This window comes from Manduca sexta, chromosome 26 (assembly GCF_014839805.1).
Source record: "Manduca sexta isolate Smith_Timp_Sample1 chromosome 26, JHU_Msex_v1.0, whole genome shotgun sequence".
Lineage (NCBI taxonomy): Eukaryota > Metazoa > Arthropoda > Insecta > Lepidoptera > Sphingidae > Manduca > Manduca sexta.
This window is the reverse complement of record NC_051140.1, coordinates 16,586,656-16,609,510: the sequence shown is the minus strand read 5'-3', so window position 1 is coordinate 16,609,510 and position 22,855 is coordinate 16,586,656. Positions and strand designations below refer to the sequence as shown.

Genomic DNA, 22,855 nt, shown 5'->3' with positions numbered 1-22,855 from the left:
AGGTTTAATTCATTATTTATTAGAATGAAAAATGCTCGGTCACATTAATTTCACAGCCAATATTTAACCTACTGCACGTTTTATTATTAGTTATACAATATTTTGAATAATTTAAACGCAAAACATCACTATCATACTAAAATCTCGATTTAATTTTAGTGCCGTTCCGCTAAGAAAAGAGACATTGTTGTCGAAAATATATGACTTAAATTTTATTTATTAGGATCAATTAACCTTTATAATAAGGTGTCTTCAGTTTTATCTTCTAACATATATATGCTATCGAATATATATCCGATATAATTAAAAAAAAATTATACTTATATTAACATAATTAAACTGTTATATTTCTTTTTATATAAAAACACATGATCTCAGACTCCTTCTACGATATAACTTCCTGCCACGAAAGATATTAAACAAAAAAAAATCCATTATTACCTTACTATACCTCCTCCCTGCAAAAAAGGCTACACGTATATTAGTATTACATAGACATGTTAAAGAAAAAAACAATTAACTCTCTATAAATTTAATAGGAAAAATCTAAAATTACAATAAAACAAAGCCTCAATTTATTACAACTACACCTAGAATAAAACTCGTAATACATATAAAGCACCAACATCAACAGTTGTGCAGATCTATTATTATAATATAAACAGAAAGAGGCGTTAATAAACTACGAATTTGCAAACAGAAACGATTTAAAAAAAAACACGGCAAATACAAAAAGCAATTTTCCAAAAAAATATAAAATCAATTTTTCTTAATCGATTAACGTTTATAATCGATTTGAATATCGATTTTCTAATGATTTTTTTCAACGGTTTTGAAAAAGGATCTCAACTAATAAAAATCTTATTTGCTGAGATAATATTACAAAAAAAAAATGACAATCAAATAAGCGAGAAAGCTATTTTGTGTACACATTATCAAGCAATTAGTGAATACAAACTTCCAGTACACGCAAAATGACAAATAACGTAAAAAATTAAAGAGAAAACCTTGACTCATAAATTTAAACTTGAATAATACTAATACAGCCAAGTATTATAAGTCTCATGATTTGGTTTAAATAAAGCCATTACTCTACTTATTTAAAAATACCTATGTAATTATAGTTTAGGTTCAGAACATGAATAAGTAAGGACTAGATTTTATTAATTAAAACTAAAATACATTTATAGGAAATTAAATTATAATTTGTAGTATAATCATGTTTATAAATAATGTTTTTTGTGTGTGTCTAAAGTAATAAGTCTATTTATCCCCATTGGCATCGATCCTTACATCATTCTCCTGTATTGCACATTTTCTATAAATATAAAACAGAAATGGCGTAGAATAGTTCCATTACAAAATAATTTTGAGAAATTAAAGTCGCACAAATATGATTTGTATCTAATCATACATTTGTAGATAATTTACATTATAATAAAAGTAACATTTTGATATTTAAATTAATCGTCTGTAAGAATATATTGGATTCTTAAAAATAATACAAAATAGGAAACAATTTAATGAGCAAAATTTGAAAATCCTAATTCAAAGAAAACTAAATTTCAATTAAATTAAATTAACCATAAAAGAAAATTTTACTAAAATCGAATTATTTCCTGGCAAGATAATAACATCAATTTATTTTTTATGAGTCTTATCGATTCATTCAGCATTTATACTTACTAAAGCTAAATATTTTTTATCTGTGCTCTTGTGACAAACATTTAATTAAATTGTTTTTAAAAAATCTAGTTACATTTAAACAGAGACTGTACAACGGATAGTTTTACAAAATGATTGAACGCTCGTGTGAAAACATACAGACAGACAATGGAAAAAACACACTTTGTACACTTAAATGTATAAGATACATCCAATGTATTACATGAGAAATAAATTTTGTTAGCAAACCCACAATATACGAAAACAACATTATTTTAAACCCAAAATTAATAAAAAGCCAAATTGGAAATATTTCTTTAGTATTTTTCAAACAATGAAATTAATTATCAAAGTGTATTTCCAAAGTGCTGCCATCTACACACAAGCCGTGGCAATGTTATCAACAAGCGTTTACCACTAACAACAAAAGATGGCGTTGCTCCGACGAGGCGAAGTTTCGCGGTTATTTGAGCCAATATTACGTGATCTTCATTTTCTTGCTGGTTTCTTCGAGCATGTCCTTGATTTTGGTGAGAGGGGAGCGTTTGTCATCTACCCCCTTCTCTACGTAAGAGGACGGTAAATGGATTTGGAGTGGGTCCCGCAGACGAGCTAAGTCCTTTTCTAACTTATCTATCTGCAAACCAATAGATCTTACGTTAAAAATCCTATTCGTCAAGATGTTCGATACATCCAAATAGAACAGTAACTTACCTCATCTTTAAGACTGTTGTATTGGTTGATGTCAAGTCCGATCTTTTTCGCCTTCTTGTGCAGCGTGAGTAAGTGTTGTCGATCCTTCACGTCCGGTAAAACGTATTCCTGTAAATTGATAATATAAAAAACCATCAATTAAAGAAATTGTATACAATTAAGTAACTAAATAAATGGTGCGACTAAACGCTACCGAGAATATCAGTTTCCAAAGTACTGCATGACAGCGCACTGATGCTCGTCGCCCTAAATAACGCCCATCAAATAGTATGTGAATAAGTAGGAAAACAATAGTTGAGCTTCTAGACTATATTATATAGGTGCAGCAAAAGCAGCTATTTAAAAATTTCTTGTATCAGAGAAACCTAAACCCCAAATAACAACATAAAGACCTTTATATAAACTTAACGCAACCAACCTGCTTAGTAAGCACGAAGTACGCGTAGGCCGCCATGGCGGTGCCGTAGGTGACAAAGTAGGTGACAGGCTCCATGATGTCCCACGAGTACTCCCACCAGGTGAGCCGAGCGAGTACCCCAAACTGCACGCCCATGAGCCCCAGACCGACCCACGTCAGCGCCGATGTCTTGCGAGAGGTTTCCACTTCGAGCGCCATGCGTTTCTGCAAGTACATACAAATAGTAATAACAATACCAACCTATTATTATAAACTGCCCATTTTTGATTAAGTACCTCTTCTACTAATGAGAAGACTTAGGCCTTTGTTAACCTCGCTGGACTAGTGCGGATTCGCACACTTAATTTTTTATTCTTACCTATAAGTAGAAGGTATTTACCTTCGATTTTTTTATGGAGAATTCTTAGTTATGTAAGTTTCGAAAACTCAGAGATTTGTCCCTTGGAATTTGAACCCGCGGACAGTCGTCTCGGCAGGTAATTTCTCTTCGTAATAAAACTATCGGGCACAAAAACCAAATATTTGTTCTAAAACACTTGTTACAATTCGCTCTCTAAAATTTATAGAGCCCAAGAAGTTTCCTTTGGATTTTGAATATGGAGCTATAAAATAATACCGTAAAATTTGATGAGATGGTCAGATTAATAAAATGATTCAAAAAATATAAATTACAATGATTATTATAATTATACTTGAGTTGTACACGAACAGTTATTGCCGACAATGTAAATATTTTTATTAAATTAATATCTTTACGAAGCTTTTACACCAAGTTTTCGTATACAATAATATATATTACAGTATTTTTTTTAGTACTACATTGTTTAGTTAAACAGTAATACTGAGAAATGCAGACATAGGTCTCTATATTTTAAAATGTTTTCACATAACAGGACTCTTCGGTCCACTGCGTAATAAAATTTATACAACGCTATAAAAGCAAAGGGAAATGTTCTGTTGGTTGTTGGTTTTATGCTCGTTGACGGTTTCGAAAAGTTAGCACCTGGAGTAAGTAGTAAAAGATGTTCTGGATCCGTTGCGCATACTAAACGAAATACAAACATTGAACTAATAAACAAATGAGAAACAACATGTAGATCAAAATATTTATGAAGTATATTACAAATTAAATTATAATATTACATTTTGCTTGTGGCTCGGCTAATGTGGAAGTCTTAAAAGAACAAAAAGCATGTTAATTCAGAACTTGTTCTACTTGAACGCCAAATTTACTTCAAATCTGTTTAACATCCAAACATCCTCAACATCTTCACATTTTTTGTTTTAACTTGGTAAGAGAAGATAAAAAGATTACAACTTCATTTAAAATGAAACTAGTGATTAGACCTTAAAAGAAAGAAGACTTAAATGAAACACATTAGCGCATGTCTGGTGTTCTTAATGATCATATCTTCAACAATGTAGGAGTTGTAAGTGGTTGCACTTAATTACATTTCTCCGTGAAGAGGGACACGTGAAGTCACATAACAAACGAGCCCGTAATTTGCAGTATTCAGTTAAGAAAATCGTTTACACTGTTTTGTTGTTATGTTTGGAAAACTTTTCCCCTTTGCTAAACAATAATAAAAAGAATATAGAAAACATATTTTTTGTAGATGATAAAATATATTCAGAACATTTACAATTTTAAAGTATTCTTTGTATTTGGCCCATTAACCAAGAAGCTTCGTTTTTATTATGATTAGAATTTTAGGTCATAAACAACTAATATGTATCTAATGAAAATCTCCAAACCCCATTTGATAGTCAACTATACACCATCTATTTAGGTTGGGTCCTCTATTTATTGGTAGTAGTCTTTGCAATCCAGCGTCACAGAGCATAATCACATAATCACGAGAAAGAAGAACGTAATTTAATTTTAAAAAGTAACTTCCACCATGTCAAAGATCTAAATCAACTCCGTAAACTATGACTTCAATTAGAACTTCCACTTCCCAAGACAAAAAACAGAAAGGTGATCAAGTAAAAAGTTTGTTAACGAATCGAGTTTTATTTTAGACAAAGTATTTTTTATTAGATTCGCTGCGGAATACGCTACGGTAGGAATAAGGTTTAAAATTGTTTAATGAACTGAGAAGTCTTTCTTATAAATGAACAGCAAAAGAAATTTTTCTTTGCAATTTATTAAAAGTAAAAGCAGAGCATAATTACCAGTGTGAAGTATATGAATGAAGTCAAAATGTTCATAAATACTATTGCTGATGATGTAACGCCATTTAATGTCCACGACCTTAATCTCAAATTAAATTTACCAATAAAAGTCTTTATGCAGCCTCCATATTTTTAGCAACAACTAAAGTATCCTTACCTCTTCCAATGGTTGCAGCTCGGTGGATAACTTCTCCAGCTGTGCCCTGAGCTCCCGCTCCTTCCGTATCTGATGCTCGCGCACATTCAGAGCCTCGTACAGTTGATTCACGAGGTTTCTAACATCACTCAGTCGCGTCACTTCTTCATTGCTCAGACGCTCCTGTAACGCAAAACAAAATTTATTTCGAGAAACCTTTGCAGTAGTTTAGACATTTAGTTAAGGTAAATATTGAAAAATCTATTACTCTGACATTTTGTAAAACTGTATGCTTGTGTTAGTTCTTCAAAGGATCCCAAAAAATGAAACCCAAACACAATTAAGCTCCGCATTTCCCCATCAACACCTCGGGCATGAGCACTTGATAAATACGTAATACAAAATAGAGAATCTTCAGTATCATCGCTATAGTAAATACTGTCTCATATTACATCCGTACCAGTTCCAATTTCGTTCTGCGGTTGCGAACAAGACAATTTGTTTGCGGAACAAGCCACCGCTCTCATGTAATATGCACGAAGGATGCATAGATTAACGTTCCGAATTGGCATCGCAGTAACCCAAACGCGACAGCTTGGGTAGGAAGGATAGAAACGTATATTTATCTCCATTTCCAAACATAAATAAATTGCAATATTAAAGTAATTATTTATGAAAATAAACCTTCATATTCATATTTCAAAATCTACAAAACGAATACATTTCCAGAAACTGAATATTTACAAATAACAATTATTATGTTTTCCACAAATTTAATTTTTTGGTGCCGACGGTAAGCTATAGAGAATCCATACGATTTTTTTAACATACTCAATCTTGTTTTATCTTACTTGTTTTGCATTTTTCAGTTTTAAAATATGTACATTTTTATTGTTATCTATAAATGTATCATTCCTGAATACACAGTTTTGTTATGTTAAAAAAGCGCAATGGACTTGTATTTCCTAGAAAATGTATGAAGAAAGATTTTTCAATTTCTGATCTTAAAAGCACTGAAACCACTTATGTTCTACAATGTCTTTCAATCCTTATAAACAACAGGATCGATTGGCATCAGTATTTTTTTGCATACTTTGCCCATTTTATTAGTGAGTGTACATTTGATACAAAATCTGTGAATGCAGATCTCAATATCTTTAAAAATGATAGTCTTCTAAGAAAGTTCCTTATAGCTACACGAATAAGGTAGCTGCTCTTACTGCTCCATCTTAAAAATTAACCATGTATAGCTGTAAAGTTAAACGTGCAGAAAAGTGGAGAGCTAGAGATAGGTTTCTAAGGTAGCACGACCTCTCCGTCTATGGACCGCATCGTCGCTTTATCTCCCTTATGCTTTTAGGGCGAAGGGACGAGATTCAGTCACAGAATCGTTTTATCCTTTTCTACGGAATAGTCAGTGCAATAAGGTATTGCTCAGTCAGTTAATTCTCTAATACACAAAATAAAATACGACAAATCCATAACTAAAGTCTCTAAAAAACCGTTTCTGCTGAATGTTGGGTTAAAGTTTTTTGTTTGAACTTTTCAAACCGCGTGACAACGACATATAGACCGTGTTGTTTTACCTAAAATGTTTCGAATAAACGGATTATTTTTAAAGAGTAGGCTTGAACACCGCTGTTTCGGGAGGCCATTATGTGCACTGTGCAATTTGCGGTATGCAATATATTATCACAACTATTCAGCTCAACGTAAAGATAAAATTATGTTGCGTCAAATATTTTAATAGGTTTTGGAAGTGGTTTGTGTGGTAAAGTACGGTATATAGTATTGTCTGCAGCATGAATAGGATAGAGCGGTTGGGGAATATGCTCATATATCTATGCTCACGGATGAACATTGCTGGGGTGCATAAATGTACAAATTGATGAAAATGCTTTTATTCCCGAAGTAGAGACATTTCCAAATTATATGATAAGTCAAATAAAAATAATAATTATTAAAACATAAATAACGAATTAAGGACGATTCTTTTATTTAAAAATTATAATTTCGTGACCTAAAGCTCGTTACCCGCTTTTGAACCTTTACATAAACACGTCTTACTAAGTCGATAAGATCTAGGTCTTTACATAAAATTAAATAGTTTAGATAAAACGTTCTTAGTATCTACATATTATGTCTACTGGTCTTTGGGGGATACTTTTAATATACGGAATCTTACGCAGTAATATACTATATTAAAATATTATACAAGAGCTCAGATACTAAAGATTAAGATAATAATACATGAAATATTTCTTTTTAATATTTTGAAAACGACCTCATGTCAGATCATGTCGCAGCGGTATTTATAATTATAATATAATATAATTTCAGACAACAATAATGTAATATGTTTAAACGAATTCATAATATAAATATTCTATTTCCTACAGTGACGTCACGTTTGTGTTATTTGTACACTTCAAGTATCCACATTAAATCATTCCTCTGATAACAGAGATGTTTATCTAATACTGGGCTGTTAAATCATGCATCATGACATATTTGGTGCTACCCTCATCACGCATGCAAATCAACAATCTCTGTACCGTTAGCACAAACCCGCATATTAAATGACTATCCTTTTCCCTTAACTAGTTTACGTTTATTCCTTCATCGAAGAGTTTAATTTATTAAGATCAGAAGTATGGCGATAGCCCAGTTGAGAATCGAAAGAATTGTAGAGACAAAAGTCTGCATGTTCAAAACCTGAGGTACACAGTTTCACTTTGAAGTTACCTGTGTATTGTTTATTGCAACATTTCTCATCTATGCTCCTATTGGACATAGCGTGATGTTACATAGCCCATAGCCTTTCTCATTAAATGGGCTATCCAACACGAAAATAATTTTTCAAATCGAACCAGTAGTATCTGAGATAAGCACTTTCAAACAAACAAATAAAAAAAAACTCTTCGACTTTATATAATAGTACGGATTAATGAAGGAAAACATCGTGAGAAAACATACCAAAGAATTCTACATAAGAATTACGAAAAAAACATGTGCACCAACCTCTAAATTTTCTCAGTATTAGAAGAGGTCCGTACCCAACAATGGGACATATTAAATACATTATAAATATATACTATGGGATTAAATTATACTAAAGTAAAATAAACCTCTTGCCACTACGTCTCATACCGTATACTTCTTCTCATACTTCTAATTGTTTTTTAATTTTATTTGAGAATTATGAAAGCCACACCAATATCTTTCCACTCTAATAATTATGTTAATGAAACTCACCGAACTGTAATCAATAATTTATGCGCCTAAATGCATGATGCACGAAAATGGCATCTAAATATCCGCTGACACCTGGTTGGGATCGTGTCAATATTTGCGGCGAAGTCTCGCAGTGTGTCTGAATATTTTATACTCTTTAATGGCACAGTTTGATAACGAGCGACGAGAGCAAGGCTTGGAAGCTTCTATAATGATGGTGATATTATGAATTTTGTACGTGCGCCGAATCAGTTGTTATTAATTACGATATACCTATTTGATTGTTTTTCGGCACTAAGTAAACTGTAATAGCTATTGCTTTATCGATAGTTATTAAAAGGATAGAATTTATGAGTGTTTTACTCAAAAGTACTCCAGAAACTAAATTCATTTACCTTCCTTCGGTTACTTGTCCGTTATGAAAAATAATATTTGTAGCATAAAAGTTCTTTTAAGATTAAAGAAATAGTCGAGGTGTTTGCTTGCTATACAATATTATTTAACTGAACATAATACAATAAGTGTTTGTGTATGTATTCTACACGAAGGTGTAGGTATTTCTACTACACTTCCAGTTTGTTAAGCTTATTTCCGTCTAATATAATAGTCTATCGTCACATCGGGAGGAAACTATAAAAACCAACCAATGCATTTTTTCACATGAAAATAACACAACATTTTAACAATACCTATTCTAAAATAACAACTACTGTCACAATACTAAGGTACACAATTAAATAAAACCGTGAAAAACAGATTTATTTACTGCGACAAACATCCAAACGAACAAACCATTAATTACAAGATACTTTTCTTGAATGCAAACTCAATGCCGCTCGTTAACCGAGTCGCGACTTCAAACAAATGACACAAAAGAGCATTTGAACAAAGGGAAAAGCTTTTCATATCTCGCGAGCTTTTTATGAAAGCCTACAAACGTGAGGCTCGGCGGTCACGCGACATTTAACCGGGTATCATTGTTTTTTTACCGAGATAATTGGCTAACATAAGTCCCTTCGCAGTAGTGTACCTGAGTTAAAATACGCTTTCTTTAATTTTCTGTAAAAATGATGATTTATGTTTTTTTTTTTTATATAACAGGGTTCTTTGTGAAGTTAGTAGATAGGTTGTTATTATATTTATTTTTTCATTTATAATAACGAATTAGAATTTAACTAATAAATACTATTACAATTGTTCAAATAATCAACTACTACACGATATTATTATTACTAGTACTAACTGTTTCACAGCCGTCAGCGACCTTCACCCTGAGCAGTTAAATGTAATTAAACAATACATTTCATAGAAATTTGTCATATTAGTAATTTATGACAACATCTCAACTAATATGCAATTATGCATTTGTATAATAGGTATTCCAAACGAAATCTAGACAATGTTACCTATTTTCCAAATAACACACTATAATCAATATTAAAACAAAAATTTAACGAATTCATGTTGCATTTTGATGCAATATTTACAGCCACACACACACAGAACACAGTTATTAAGCATCAGAAGTGTTAATACACTTTATCCGTTGGGTTGTAATAATTACAACCCAACGGATCTAGAACGCGGCCGGCAAATTGTAACTAATGACTGTCTGTCATCTGAGGGATTAAACGACTCGTTATGTGATGGAACATGATATGTTGATAGTTGTCTTGGAAGTGTTGAAATGTATAATTTGAACGAGTCATCTGCACTGTTATAGGTGTTTTAATCTTTACTAATATTAAAAATCTGTAGAGTTTGTTGAACGCGTTTATCACAGAAACTATAAATCCGATTTTGAATTTCTGCTAATATAAAGCTAAATTACTCCTGAGTGTTATAAACTAATTTTTATCCCGAGAAAATATTTATTTCATCTGTGCCCGAAATATAATTTTACTCCTGTTTGAAAAGAAAAAAATCTTTACAAAACCATTTTAAAATGGTAGATAAAGAAAAGTCTGCCGATTACAACTCGTATATCTCGGATGTAATTTGTTCCGGGGCTTCAAGGTGAGACGGATTGATTCAATTTACTTGATTGATAACGCGTGATCTTGTGTAAATTGAGTTCCAAACGATTCGACCCTCCGGTTTTCAGCGCACGGCCCTTGCAGGATAGAATCCATCAAGCAGTTGACAACTTAATGGTTTGAGGGAGAAGGGTGAAAATCGATTCATTTATTTTTAATAACATTAATTAAATACAACATATCAACACACCTATATTACATAAACATGTTATCAGTAATAAATGCATTAAATTAAACTGTGATTCAAATTTCGCCAGGTAATAATATTAAAATATAAATATAAGGAATATGAAACAAAAATAATAAAACGACTACCATTCATCAAAACGGAATATAAACCCAGAAAATAAACCCTCTTACCTACATTCAACGTTGTCATAAAGCTGTGCTGCAATAAGACTCGCCAAGAACCAGAAAACTGATTAAACTTCCAGGACAATGAGGTAAATATCAACGAACTGGAGTAAATGGAAGAGAGCGACAGTCGTTACTTTGCCCGTCGGCAAAGTTTGCTCTTTCTGAATAATTAAGAAAGGCTTATTGTTGGCGTCAATTTTACTGAATAATTGACGGGATTTATGGTTCAAGATTATAATGGAGTAAACGTTACTAGTTGAATTATGTGTTGAATGAAGTCGAAACCCATACTAAAATTATACTTATTCAACAAAGTTGAAATTATAAAATAATACGCAACATTGGGTTCAATATAGGTACACCTTCAAAAATATATTTGTGTGACGTAATCTAAGTAACTATTTGAATACAGACTGTTACATTAATTTTCTATTTAGGGCAATTTAAATAGAAGAAAATAACTTCAATAAAGCTTAAAATTAATTAAATCCCGCTAATGTGTTTGAGCGTTGCGCAAACAGATTGCGAAGACGTCTTTAAATTTGCTATTTCTTAGAATTTTATTGAATACAAATCCTGTGATGTTAAATCAACGCCGAATATGCAAACATTTTGTACGAAATGAAAACATAAAGCCCATGAATTATAATAAAATATTATGATTTTTATCAAGAAACCGAAATTCAAAATGGTGATTGTATGTATGGAAACAGGAATGTTATTCCTTAATTTGATGTAACAAAGATCAAATGTAGGATCAATAAATTGGCATGATTAAACAAACCAATATTATTTTCATAGAAACCATAACATTATATTTGAAAAAAATACGGTCCTTTCATATTATAAAACAAGACAACAACACAACAATAGCAACAGCAATATATTTGAACTCAATAGACTCTAAATCCACCGAACGAATTTTGATGAAATTTGGTATGAAAATGATTTGAGAACCTGGGAAGGACAAAGGCTAGGTTTTAGAAGCAAAAGCATTTTTTTTTATTAATAATAATAATATCAGCCCTGTATTATATACTTGCCCACTGCTGAGCACGGGCCTCCTCTACTACTGAGAGGGATTAGGCCTTAGTCCACCACGCTGGCCTAGTGCGGATTGGTAGACTTCACACACCCTCGAAATTCCTATAGAGAACCTCTCAGGTATGCAGGTTTCCTCACGATGTTTTCCTTCACCGTTAAAGCAAGCGATAATTCACAAAGAATACACACATAATTTTTTAGAAAAATCAGAGGTGTGTGCCCCTTGGGATTTGAACCTGTGGACATTCGTCTCGACAGACCGTTCCACAACCAACTAGGCTATCGCCGCTTTTTTTATTATGTCTTGGCAAAATGGCTTCACTGCACCTATTAAGCGAAGTGAAGCTCTAAGAAAGTGCCGACCGCCCAAAGATATAACCATCCCCGGACGGTCGGCACATTTATGCCGGCCTGCATAATTGCTTCTTCAGGCTCCGCTTGAAGAACCCCAAGTTATAGGAAGGAGGGAACACATATGCCGGCAAACCATTTATTTAATAAACAAGGTTAGTACAAACAAGATTTTTTACTTCTTTAAGTGCATTGTAAGGCTACTGACTGCAATAATTCTGTTTTTAATCACCATTTCTCACCTGAACTTCGCGGCATTAAAAAGTTTATAAGAATTTATCTGGAAGAGTATTTCTCGTGCTAATGCTGGAATAAAGGTGAACTATTATGAACCGAGAATTGCTTTCTTGGCCACTCTCGAGAAAAGTTTTCTATTTAACACCGAAGCTACTTTAGCGAAATCACGGCAGATGAACATTTCCATTATTTTCTAGGCTGTTTATTCTTACACTTTAAATTGATCTCTTCCGGTCAAGTCGGATTGCCGTCCCACCGAACTATGAGAGTGAAGGAACAGAGAGTGCATCTGTGTATTGCGCACACATTTGTGCATATCCTGCATACTTGGCTGATATTAGGCTACGAAGGAAACACATTTTAAATATCTCCGTTCTATCATGAAAACATATTCGAATATTTGCAGTTGTGAAAATTTATGTGTGGGCTCCGTCCACGTGAGTTTTCTTCCCATTGCCAGAATATAATGTACCCCGTCTAGTCTATACTATGTTAATCCATGATGTGTTTGCCAAATTTCATCTAAATCCTTTAAACAGTTTGTAGTGCAATCCGGTGTACGGAAAACAGGGAAAAATTTTGTTATTGATCAATAAGTACTCCGTTTTGATTTATTTACCCATTTGGACAGCGCATGGTAAAGGAGTAACAATAAAAATTTTCAACCTGGCGGAAAAAGCACACTAATGAGATTAGCCGCCGACACTCAGGTGCACCGCAACGCTAAAGTTCTGAAGGTGCATTATTCCATAATCGCGAAACTGTCTCTGTAATGGATAAGTTCTTGGTGCTGCGTTGCTAAATGTTTTGGAAGTAGAAATCTAATATCCTTCTATATAAATTTGAAAGCTTGTGAAGATGTTTGTTGGTTCTTAGACTTTATCTTCGAAAGGGTAATTAGAGATGTAACCAGGGCTTCCACTTTTCGCCATGTGCCGTCCCATGATATTATACGGGGATTTAGTTAATGAGACATAAACTGCTGAATGGAATTTAATATAGTATGAAGCTGTTTGCACTAAGACGGGTTAATTTGGCCAGACCTATACAAATTATACTTTTATTCCGAAAAAAAGAAGGACGCCTATTTCAAAACTAGTAGCAAGAAGCGGTGCGTATATGAGTTGATTACAATTGCAATAACTTTTAGCATCTTATGTTCGTAAGACTCTGTTTGTCCAGGGGCTGCGTATTCGGACTGAAAACCGTGACGTTTATAGTTCGAATCCGAGATCGGATATCCATTTTTAAGATTTTCTTATTTTGAAAAAGCATATATATGTCATTACCCGAGTGTATGCGTGCATGTCTAAAGCAATTTTACTTTTCAACTTCCGGTGAGACAGCAATCCAACATGACCAGGCAGAGATCGGGCGCAGGACCGACGGCTTTACGTACTACAACATAATACTTTCTTACAACTTTAATCTCTACATAGATATATTATCTATAACTATTACTTATATTATGCAAACCTATATGCGAAGTATGCACTACACGGGACGCAACGAGGACTGCACAAAGCCGCGTTATTGTGGTATTCACACTGCATAACTGTTCGGAAACTTCACATATTGTTCGTACAGGTTATTTTAACCACAATCTGATGTGCATAATATGTTAATTAACAATTTTAAGCGAATATGACGTGCAATTAACTACTGTAGCAGATTATAGTTAATAAAGTCTAAATAGTACAAATGCTTTACCATTGTTAATGAACAATTACTTATAAGAAATGAGTTTTCCTTTATTTATTATTACCCATTCTTATAGTCTTGCAGATATCTTATGCCAAAATATTTTCAGGTATACGGATAGTCTAAAATTTTATGGTGCAGAAAAGCTTTTGATTTTATATTCCCAGAGTAATGGGTGATAAGGGATTGTTGATGAGTTATCGCCGTTGTCATAACTCCACATAGAGCCAGGAGAATCGACAATACTTTGCCGATCTTTAACGAAGGACATGAGAATTCGATCGATAGGATTTGTTTGGTATCTAGCCATCACACTGACTGTATTCAATAATTAGATGACTGCCACAAATTGACAGTTTTGTTCAACATTACTAACAGCCGTTTTCTAAAACGATCCCAATCTCAATCTTCAATCTGATTTCGAGAATGGACCAATCAAAATAACTCATTTGTAAGCATGTTAAAAAAACCTTTCTTCTGATTGGTCCGTTTTTGAGATAGATCGAAAAAGCTATTAGGGTCGTTTATTAAAAATGGCGGAAATGATTAACAATAATAATAATATATATTATTATAGTAGATCGATTGTCGCGCCGAGCAATACTTGTTGATGTCAACATTTCGCATGACGATAACCTTGTTAAGGCCGAAAAAGATAAAATGTCTAAATATTTAGACTTGGCACATGAGGTTACCAACATGTGGGATGTGGACTCTACAATTATTGTCCCGATTGTCATTTCTGCGCATGGGTTGATACCAAAGAGCCTCGACGAACATCTTCGGAAGCTTTCAATTGGCCGTTGGGTCGGAGGCCAGATGCAGAAGGCAGTATTGCTGGACACGATGCGCATTGTGAGGAGATTCCTCACTTTGAATCCCTAACCGCCGGTGGCCTGGGTCTTGAGCTTCGGCATCGGAGGGTCATAATTTTTTTTATATTTTTATATGCATGTTTTTTTTTTAAATGTAGGTATATGTAAAAATGTAAAAATAAAACCTTCAAAATAAAGAGAATTGACAATATATATTTTAAAATTTATTTTGAAAAGGCTATCTCGCATGTGTGGTAAGAAAAATCTAAGTAGGATAATTCTGTAAAAAAAAAGGCTAAAAATTTTAATCTAATCTAAAAGCGTTGAATACCCTTATCTGAACACTTTTTACTATTATTATAATTTTATTAACTATACGAGCCTATTTGATAAATAGCTTCCCATTTAAGCTACATTATTTGAACGACAGATAAAATAATCTGCACTTGACGTGAACCCGAATTATCCCTTCTTTGCCGATATGTTCGGATGAAAGTCCTTCGGAAAACAATATTATCCTTTGAGAAGACTGCTCGTCGTTCAATGTATTTATTGAGGACATTGTTTGGTCACGTTCCATTGAAATCTTGTGATACGGTCCACTGGCAGACGATAATTCAAACACACCAGGGACTTTATTCTATATGCCACGCATTATTTTATTAGTAATAAGCACATAACGTACCGTGCGGCATCACGATCCGCCATTTTTAATAAACGATCATAATCGCTGTTCTAGAACTATTTAAAAAAAAGCAATTAGAGCAAAGTATTTTTTGACATGCTTAGAAATTAGTTATTTTTATTGGTTCATTTTCGGAATCGGGTCAAAGGTTGAGATTGCGATCAATATTGAAAACGGTTGTTTGACAATAAAAATTTGCATACAGCGTTGACATTACATTCTACCGAAGTATATACATATCTATGGCATATAGAATACCATAAAGAATACTTACAAAAACACATACAGTCAGCCATAAAAGTAGCTGAACAAATTTAAAACTTCAAAACGCTTCTACACATTAACATCAATCTAACTATTCTTTTTTATTTATCTGTTAAAAAGTAAACACGTTTAAGTTATTTGAATGAAGAAAAAACGTTTGCCGATACGGACACCAAAGTTATAATGCGATTTGTATTTTCTAATTTGTTCAACTACTTTAGTGACTGAATGTACATCAAAACAAAATCCAATCAAATAAAACCATAACATCAGGTAAACAGAACACAGGCAAAATTAATCGGCAATTGGTGGAATATTGTATTTACTTAGTTCGTAGGACCAATCAAGGCAATTAAGTTGAGTGCGAGACATTCCGAGCATTGGCCCGCTAGAATCAATATCAAACCGTATGGAATAGACAAACAGAACTATTGATATACGTTGTATATTGATAGTGGTATATGAGAGTCCATTTTTGCTTGTATATTGCTGCCAATAGACTGATTGTGAGCTCTATTGTTTCCCGGTTCAAAGATTTAGCCAATGTTATTATTGAGCATTAAGATTGATCATTAATAGAGATGAACTAAGCACCCTTAAAAATAATACATACATACATACATACATAACATCACGCATTTTATCCCCGAAGGGGTATGCAGAGGCGCAACTAGGGCACCCACTTTTCGCCAAGTATGTTCCGTCCCATGATGTGATAGGGGGCGAGCCTATCGCCATATCGGGCACAAATTCCAGACTCCGGGCTGATACTGAGCAGAAAAACCCAAATATCACTTTGCCCGACCCGGGATTCGAACCCAGGACCTCAGAGCGCTATTGTACCGGACGTGCAATACAACTACGCCACCGAGGCAGTCATTAAAAATAATGTTATATCAATACTTTCTTTTACTATTTGCTACGTATTATTGGTGCATACGATTCGATTGCATAATGATGCACTTAAAAACGTATTGGTACATGAATATAAGAGTGAACGAACTATAGTTATTTTTATATTGCTTTACTAATTTAAGCCACTTATTTTCCTTTATCTGTATTGTATAAAAAATATAAATAACACACCTATTTTGCCAAATATGCCGTTTTTGTGGTATTTTTCTTATTAAGGTGCAATTACGGTGTGCGTGTAACTGTATTTCTGACTCAAAGTATGATGCTGGCGGTCCGACAAATTTACTTCGCTTAGCTTAAGAAAACAAGTACTTACATGTCTTTATTTATGAACGCAATATTAAAATGTGTCTGCACAGCACTTTGTTCTGGTGGTTATAAATCAAAGTTCACATAATGTTTTTCTTACATAAATCGGGTAAATTGACCCAATTACAAAACTCTGTTTCAGTTATTGCATTTCTAGAACATCAGAATACGGTAACCACGATTAAAAACAATCCAGTCTACCTGCAAGTTATTAATGTCGCGGCTAAATTGATTTCAGCAGGCCAAGGCTGCTTTTAATGCCCTAAATAGTAGTCTATGTTAAAATGACTAATAACATCGTTATGGAATTTTTATTATTCATGAGAAAACTTTGTTTATTTCCCATTAACTATTTATATTACAATTCGTCATGTCAACAGTGATAATGATCTAAGAGAACAAAAAAGCTCTGGTATAAATTTGACTAAATAAATTGTGAGTACATAATACTTTATTATCTGCTATTATTACCTAACCATATAATCTAATAATGTTCAACTGCCTTATGAAGATGAATTTTTATTTATTTTGCATTATTTAAATGCATTCTTTCTCCACGTGTAAAATGTATGTTCATTTAGCATTACAAACTATACCTGAAACATTTGAACCTAAACATGTCAATTTAAAAGGAGGCTTATTACCTCGTAATTACAATATAATACACATTAGGTACCTGAAAAAAAACCATAACAAATGGTCAAACCGTGTAGGAACATACAGCAGTAATGGAGATGGGTGCTTAAGTTAATTAATGGCCACGTTACGTATCCCTAATACTGTAAATTCACATACAATTAATTACTGTACTACGCAGTATAGACGCGTTAGGTTATACGCTCGAAAACCACGAGTATACTAATCGGTTATTCGTACGACTTATATTATTACCGTTTTCTTTTACTGCCAGCCTCGGTGGCGTAGTTATGACGGTACTAATAAAGTTCTGGATTCTCGGGTTCGATTCACAGGTTGGGTAAAATAATTTTGGGCTTTCCTACTCAGTACCAACTCGGAGTCTGAAATTTGTGCCCGATATAGGCTCGCCCTCTCCATTACATCATAAAACGGAATGCGCTCGGCGTAAATTGGGTGCACCGGTTACGCCTCTACTTACCCCTTCAGAAATAAAAAGCGTGAGTAAATGTTTACAGAGAATAAGTTATTCGCCTGATAATACGTCACAACACATACATCAACACAATTCCAACTTTGAATGACAAAACTCTACATACATTCACAGTCAAGATAAATTCGCCTTCAGATTTACCAAGGATCAGAACTTCATGGGCTAAAACACGTAAAAAAACAGAAATCAAAATAGAATCGATGCTCGTCAAAGAAAACGAGCATTTGAGCGAACACACGCGAACACTTCGCTGATAACTTTTTACTTTGTTTTATAAAACTTTACCGCAACAGTAACAAAACTAACTCTCGTTCACTGCGATAGCATCGTAGTGTTTTTTTAGCGTGGTCTGTTTTATTTGCATTGAGAACGCTTTCATACTACACAAATTTTGTATAAATTTTTTATTTTTTATAATTAATTGAATAAATAACGCACGAAGTATTTTTGTAGTACTTTTACCTTTTAGATAGATTATTTTTTAATGGCTCAGTAGATACTATAAACCAATACATTTTTAACATACTATAAAACAAAGTCATCTTTTCTGTCTGTCTGTATGTTATCGATTTTCTCCAAATGTACTGAACGGATTTTTATGAAATTTTGTATGTAGATAGTTTAAGACCCTGGGAAGGTTATAGGCTACTTTCTATACCGGGAAAATATATAGCGGGACTTTTATCCCGGAAAACTCCATCACGCCGTTGAAGATAAAGAAAATTATATTTCTTATCTTTTTACCCAATTCATAGTCACTCTACATGTATAACAAGGATCTAACACCATTCCACGACAACCAATCAAATCGAAGTAAACATGAATATCGAGGTATGGAAATTCTACCATTAAGTTAACGAATGTGGTTCCCATCGTGCACCCGCTTGAAAGCGCTCCTAATTAAACGTACCGAATTGATTGTTTGGGACGGCGAGGGTAATGGTATTCCGTAGCTGGTAAGTTATGCTCAGCAGTGTACGCTTGATGTAAAGTGTAATGTATGGGACACATTTGTCTCAGCTCTTGTGACGGTTTGGGATTTTTGTTTTACATTTGGATGTTAAATCAGAATCGGTTTGAGTACGAGTCGATTTTGTTATGTGTGGCTATTTGTATTGTAATTTTGTTATTCGCCAAAATAAAATAAGTTTAAGTGTAATATCGGAATTATTTAATACAGAGTTCGATTTCATATAAACTCAATTTTAAAACTTTACAAGTACTTTTATTCCACCAATAAGAAAATATTCTACTTTAAAGTTATGAAACTGTGCATTTTTATTTCATTCATTTACGCTATTGGTATCAGCAATCTTAAAAAATATTGCACCCAAAATTGAAACTTAAAAATCACTTAAGCCCGAAATCCACAACATTCGTTCATTAAATAAGTAAACAAACACGCTCCACGAGCGTGTAAACATTTCAGGCGAAACTGTATCGAAATTGAAAAAGAACCAAAAGTATTCGAATTTCAAATACTAGCCGAACATTGCCAACCAATCAAAATAGCGCTTAATTTACAGTACCTAAGCACAAGTCATCTATTTTCATCGGCGGCTCAATTCGGCGTTAGCCAATCAAATCGTTTGACGAATACAAACGGATCAGACTTGTGCAAATATCCATTGCGGCTTGAAAATCGTTTGAACGGCACAACAGATGCCCGCGCTTGTTTGCATGGTTGTTCAGTTCATTAAAAGACTACACACCATAAGTTGAAACTGACAGTTTTTATTGTACTTCTTACTGACCTGCTGTACGAATTGACAATAGATTATTTTATGTTCTTAAATCGAATACAGCTCTCTGTTTGTATGGAAATAACTTTTAATTATAAATTACAAAATTAATTATGTTTCCTTATTAATACGAAAGTGGGATAACATTCTCTGCGATCTTAAAAAATCAATTGCTAGTAATATAAGACAAATTCCACACGTCCAAATTCAAATCGGCGTGAGTGATCAACACTAATCCATCATCATTATATCCACATATCGCAATAAATATCAGTAGTTCCCACACGCAAAGTTGAAAATAGTCACACTTAAACATGCAATATGTTTTCTTCTTCCCTGCCAGCCCGAGCTGGCTTCTTTGTTTACTAAGTATATTTTTCATTTATTTTATTGTCTTTGTCTATATAAGCTAATCTAATTAAGTAATAATTGAATATTCTCATGTACCTTGACTTATCATAAGTGCAACTATGTTCGCCTACGTGATGAATAAAGCATTTTTATTTTTATTTAAATAATACTGACAGTTTCAATTGATTACATACTTGTGTTATTTGTAGGCTAATCCAATACAAATAATACAATTTGTGGCAAGTTCTGATGGTAACTAAATGCAGTTCAAATATAATGTTAAATAAAGAGAAACATTACGTCCTTCGTCAGTCGCTAAATTATGCTGACCTGTTACTCTAGCTGACCAGGAAACACGCCTCGTTGGAGAAGCACTATCAAGGCTTTCACCATAGCAGAAGGTGGACCCTATGTAGGGGAGTACAAAATAGCAATGTTCTAATAAACATAATTTCCACTTACTTGTGGTGGACTTTTTACGTAATACTCTGTGTCGTTGATGATAAGCCTGAAGTCCGCCTCGAACAGCGACTCGATGGTATCGCTGGCGGCGATGCGTATGCGCTCGTCCGCGGCCAGCGCCGCCGCGCGCTCCACACCACGGTCTTCAGCCTTCACCTGCAAATGGTACGAGATTAATACTTCATCGTTATTAACAACTACTCCGTGCGAGACTAAATATGCTCACAGGGGAAATGTTGAATATATACATATTTTATAGCAGGAGTAAGTAAGGTCAACTGAGAGTATTGTATTACCGCCATTCATCTACTATATCAAAAGAAACAAGAGTACCTTATCGATCTTTGAAACAATCCAGCATTTTCTGTTTTTTTTTTTTTTTTTTACTACTATCAATATCTCATCGATCACCCTTGCACTAATTTATTACAGCACTAAAGCACACATAACAAACATTATTAAAGGACACAATTATGACTGATTCTAAGTAATGTGTACTTCTATTTACCCTTAACCCAAAGTCTAAGTCTCTTGTCAAGTATCCACCTACATTAACGAAGGTCTTTAACAATTTATCAATCGTTAACATGGTTAGAACGAGCAGGTACGTGCCTGCATAGTACATTATAGAGGTTCGGTAGGGCCCGTGCCGCAAGTCGTTACTCAAAGGAAACTTGGGCCGTCTCATAAAACATAATTGAAGATTATCTTTGAACTCCATTGACGTCCCTAATGACTTTTGGAAAGTTATTGCCACATTCATATTATCTATGATCTATGAACAGGGATTTGGAAGCGGTTATATGCTGTAATTACATAAAAATAAAAACTACTTTAGAGAAGCAATTTTACAACTATTCTTTTAACACTAAGTGACCACGTAAAACCGAAGCTGAAGGCAATATAACAGATTATTGGGAGATCGCTCTTCCAAAATGGAGACATCGATAATAGCGTGTTTTTTTTAGTCAATTTACCGACAAATGACACCTAAGTATTTAAGTATATATAATTATTATATATTCAGATGTTTCAAAAATCTGCTCGTATTTAAATAAAAAGTTTTTTTTTGTTATAATTCGCTCCTATATCATAAACCTTCACATTGAAGAAATCACACATACGAGCTTATTATATAAACGTAATAATCAAAAATCGGTTTCTCAAAACCGCTCAGACCCATCTTTCGACTACATTTCTCACGTCAGCAAATTTAATAACCGTCCTTTTGAAATCCATGATTGGTCCTTCGAACCGGATGGTCGAAATTTCAACCTGCCTATTCCAATGTCAACCCGAGAGTACTCGACATTTGGATTTTACAGCCTCATTTTATAGGTCTAATGTTTCTGAAGGCTTTTTTATTACCAGCCAGATCGTAAAAACTCATCCACCCGAATAAACCTTAAACCTATCGCATTGTAAAAGTGCTTCGCTCGTGCCTGTTTTCAGCTTGATGGGAAGTAAAATTAATTCTATTATATTACCTACCAACTCGTCAGTAATATTTTACAATTTAATTACGTCTTGAAGCAACGTTTACATATACATAAATAACCGAACAACATTACTCAATATGACTAGTGTCAGTTTTTAACATCAGTCAAAAACCTATTAATACTGACTCAATCTATAAAAACGAATAATAAAAAAAACACCACGCCTCGTGTCACAAAATTTACAGAGTTAGAGCAACTCGTATACCATGCTTTGGCAATGACGGCAATAGGGCCCAAGGGAAATCTGCCTAGTATGGGACCAGCCGAGTATTTAATCACGAGAAATAATTGAAAGCTCCGGAAATCAGTTCCGAATCCAGTCTTAAAGATAGAGACGCAAATGTGATTTAGTTGCAAAGCCTTAAATAATAAAATTGTGACCCAAGAAAGCTCGGTTGAAGCAAATAAATGTGGCAATACTATTAACAAAGACAGTAAACAACAAAGTAGCACACACTAAATTCTTGTTTACAACGAAGGATACCTAAACTAGACTAACAACAATGAAACTAGAACAAACATATAGCTAGTCATGATATGAGGACACATACTGAAATAAAAACGGTTAGAAGGGAACGAATTGACTAATTTCTTAAAACAGGTAAACCCAAACAGC

The 22,855-nt window shown here is 33.7% G+C and overlaps 1 protein-coding gene across 2 annotated transcripts in view; it reads right to left on the bottom strand.

Moving 5' to 3' along the window:
- Nucleotides 1–516: 516 nt before the first annotated feature.
- LOC115452728 (calcium uniporter protein, mitochondrial) overlaps nt 517–22,855 on the bottom strand; it is a 180,337-nt gene continuing 157,998 nt past the window's right edge. For both annotated transcript variants that reach the window (XM_037443561.1, XM_037443562.1), the window contains 5 exons: nt 20,741–20,896; nt 5,130–5,291; nt 2,798–3,001; nt 2,380–2,487; nt 517–2,302 (listed from right to left, as the gene is read on the bottom strand). In XM_037443561.1, the coding sequence (XP_037299458.1) occupies nt 2,144–2,302; nt 2,380–2,487; nt 2,798–3,001; nt 5,130–5,291; nt 20,741–20,896 (789 nt within the window). In that variant the 3' untranslated portion in view covers nt 517–2,143. The remainder of the gene's footprint in view (nt 2,303–2,379; nt 2,488–2,797; nt 3,002–5,129; nt 5,292–20,740; nt 20,897–22,855) is intronic.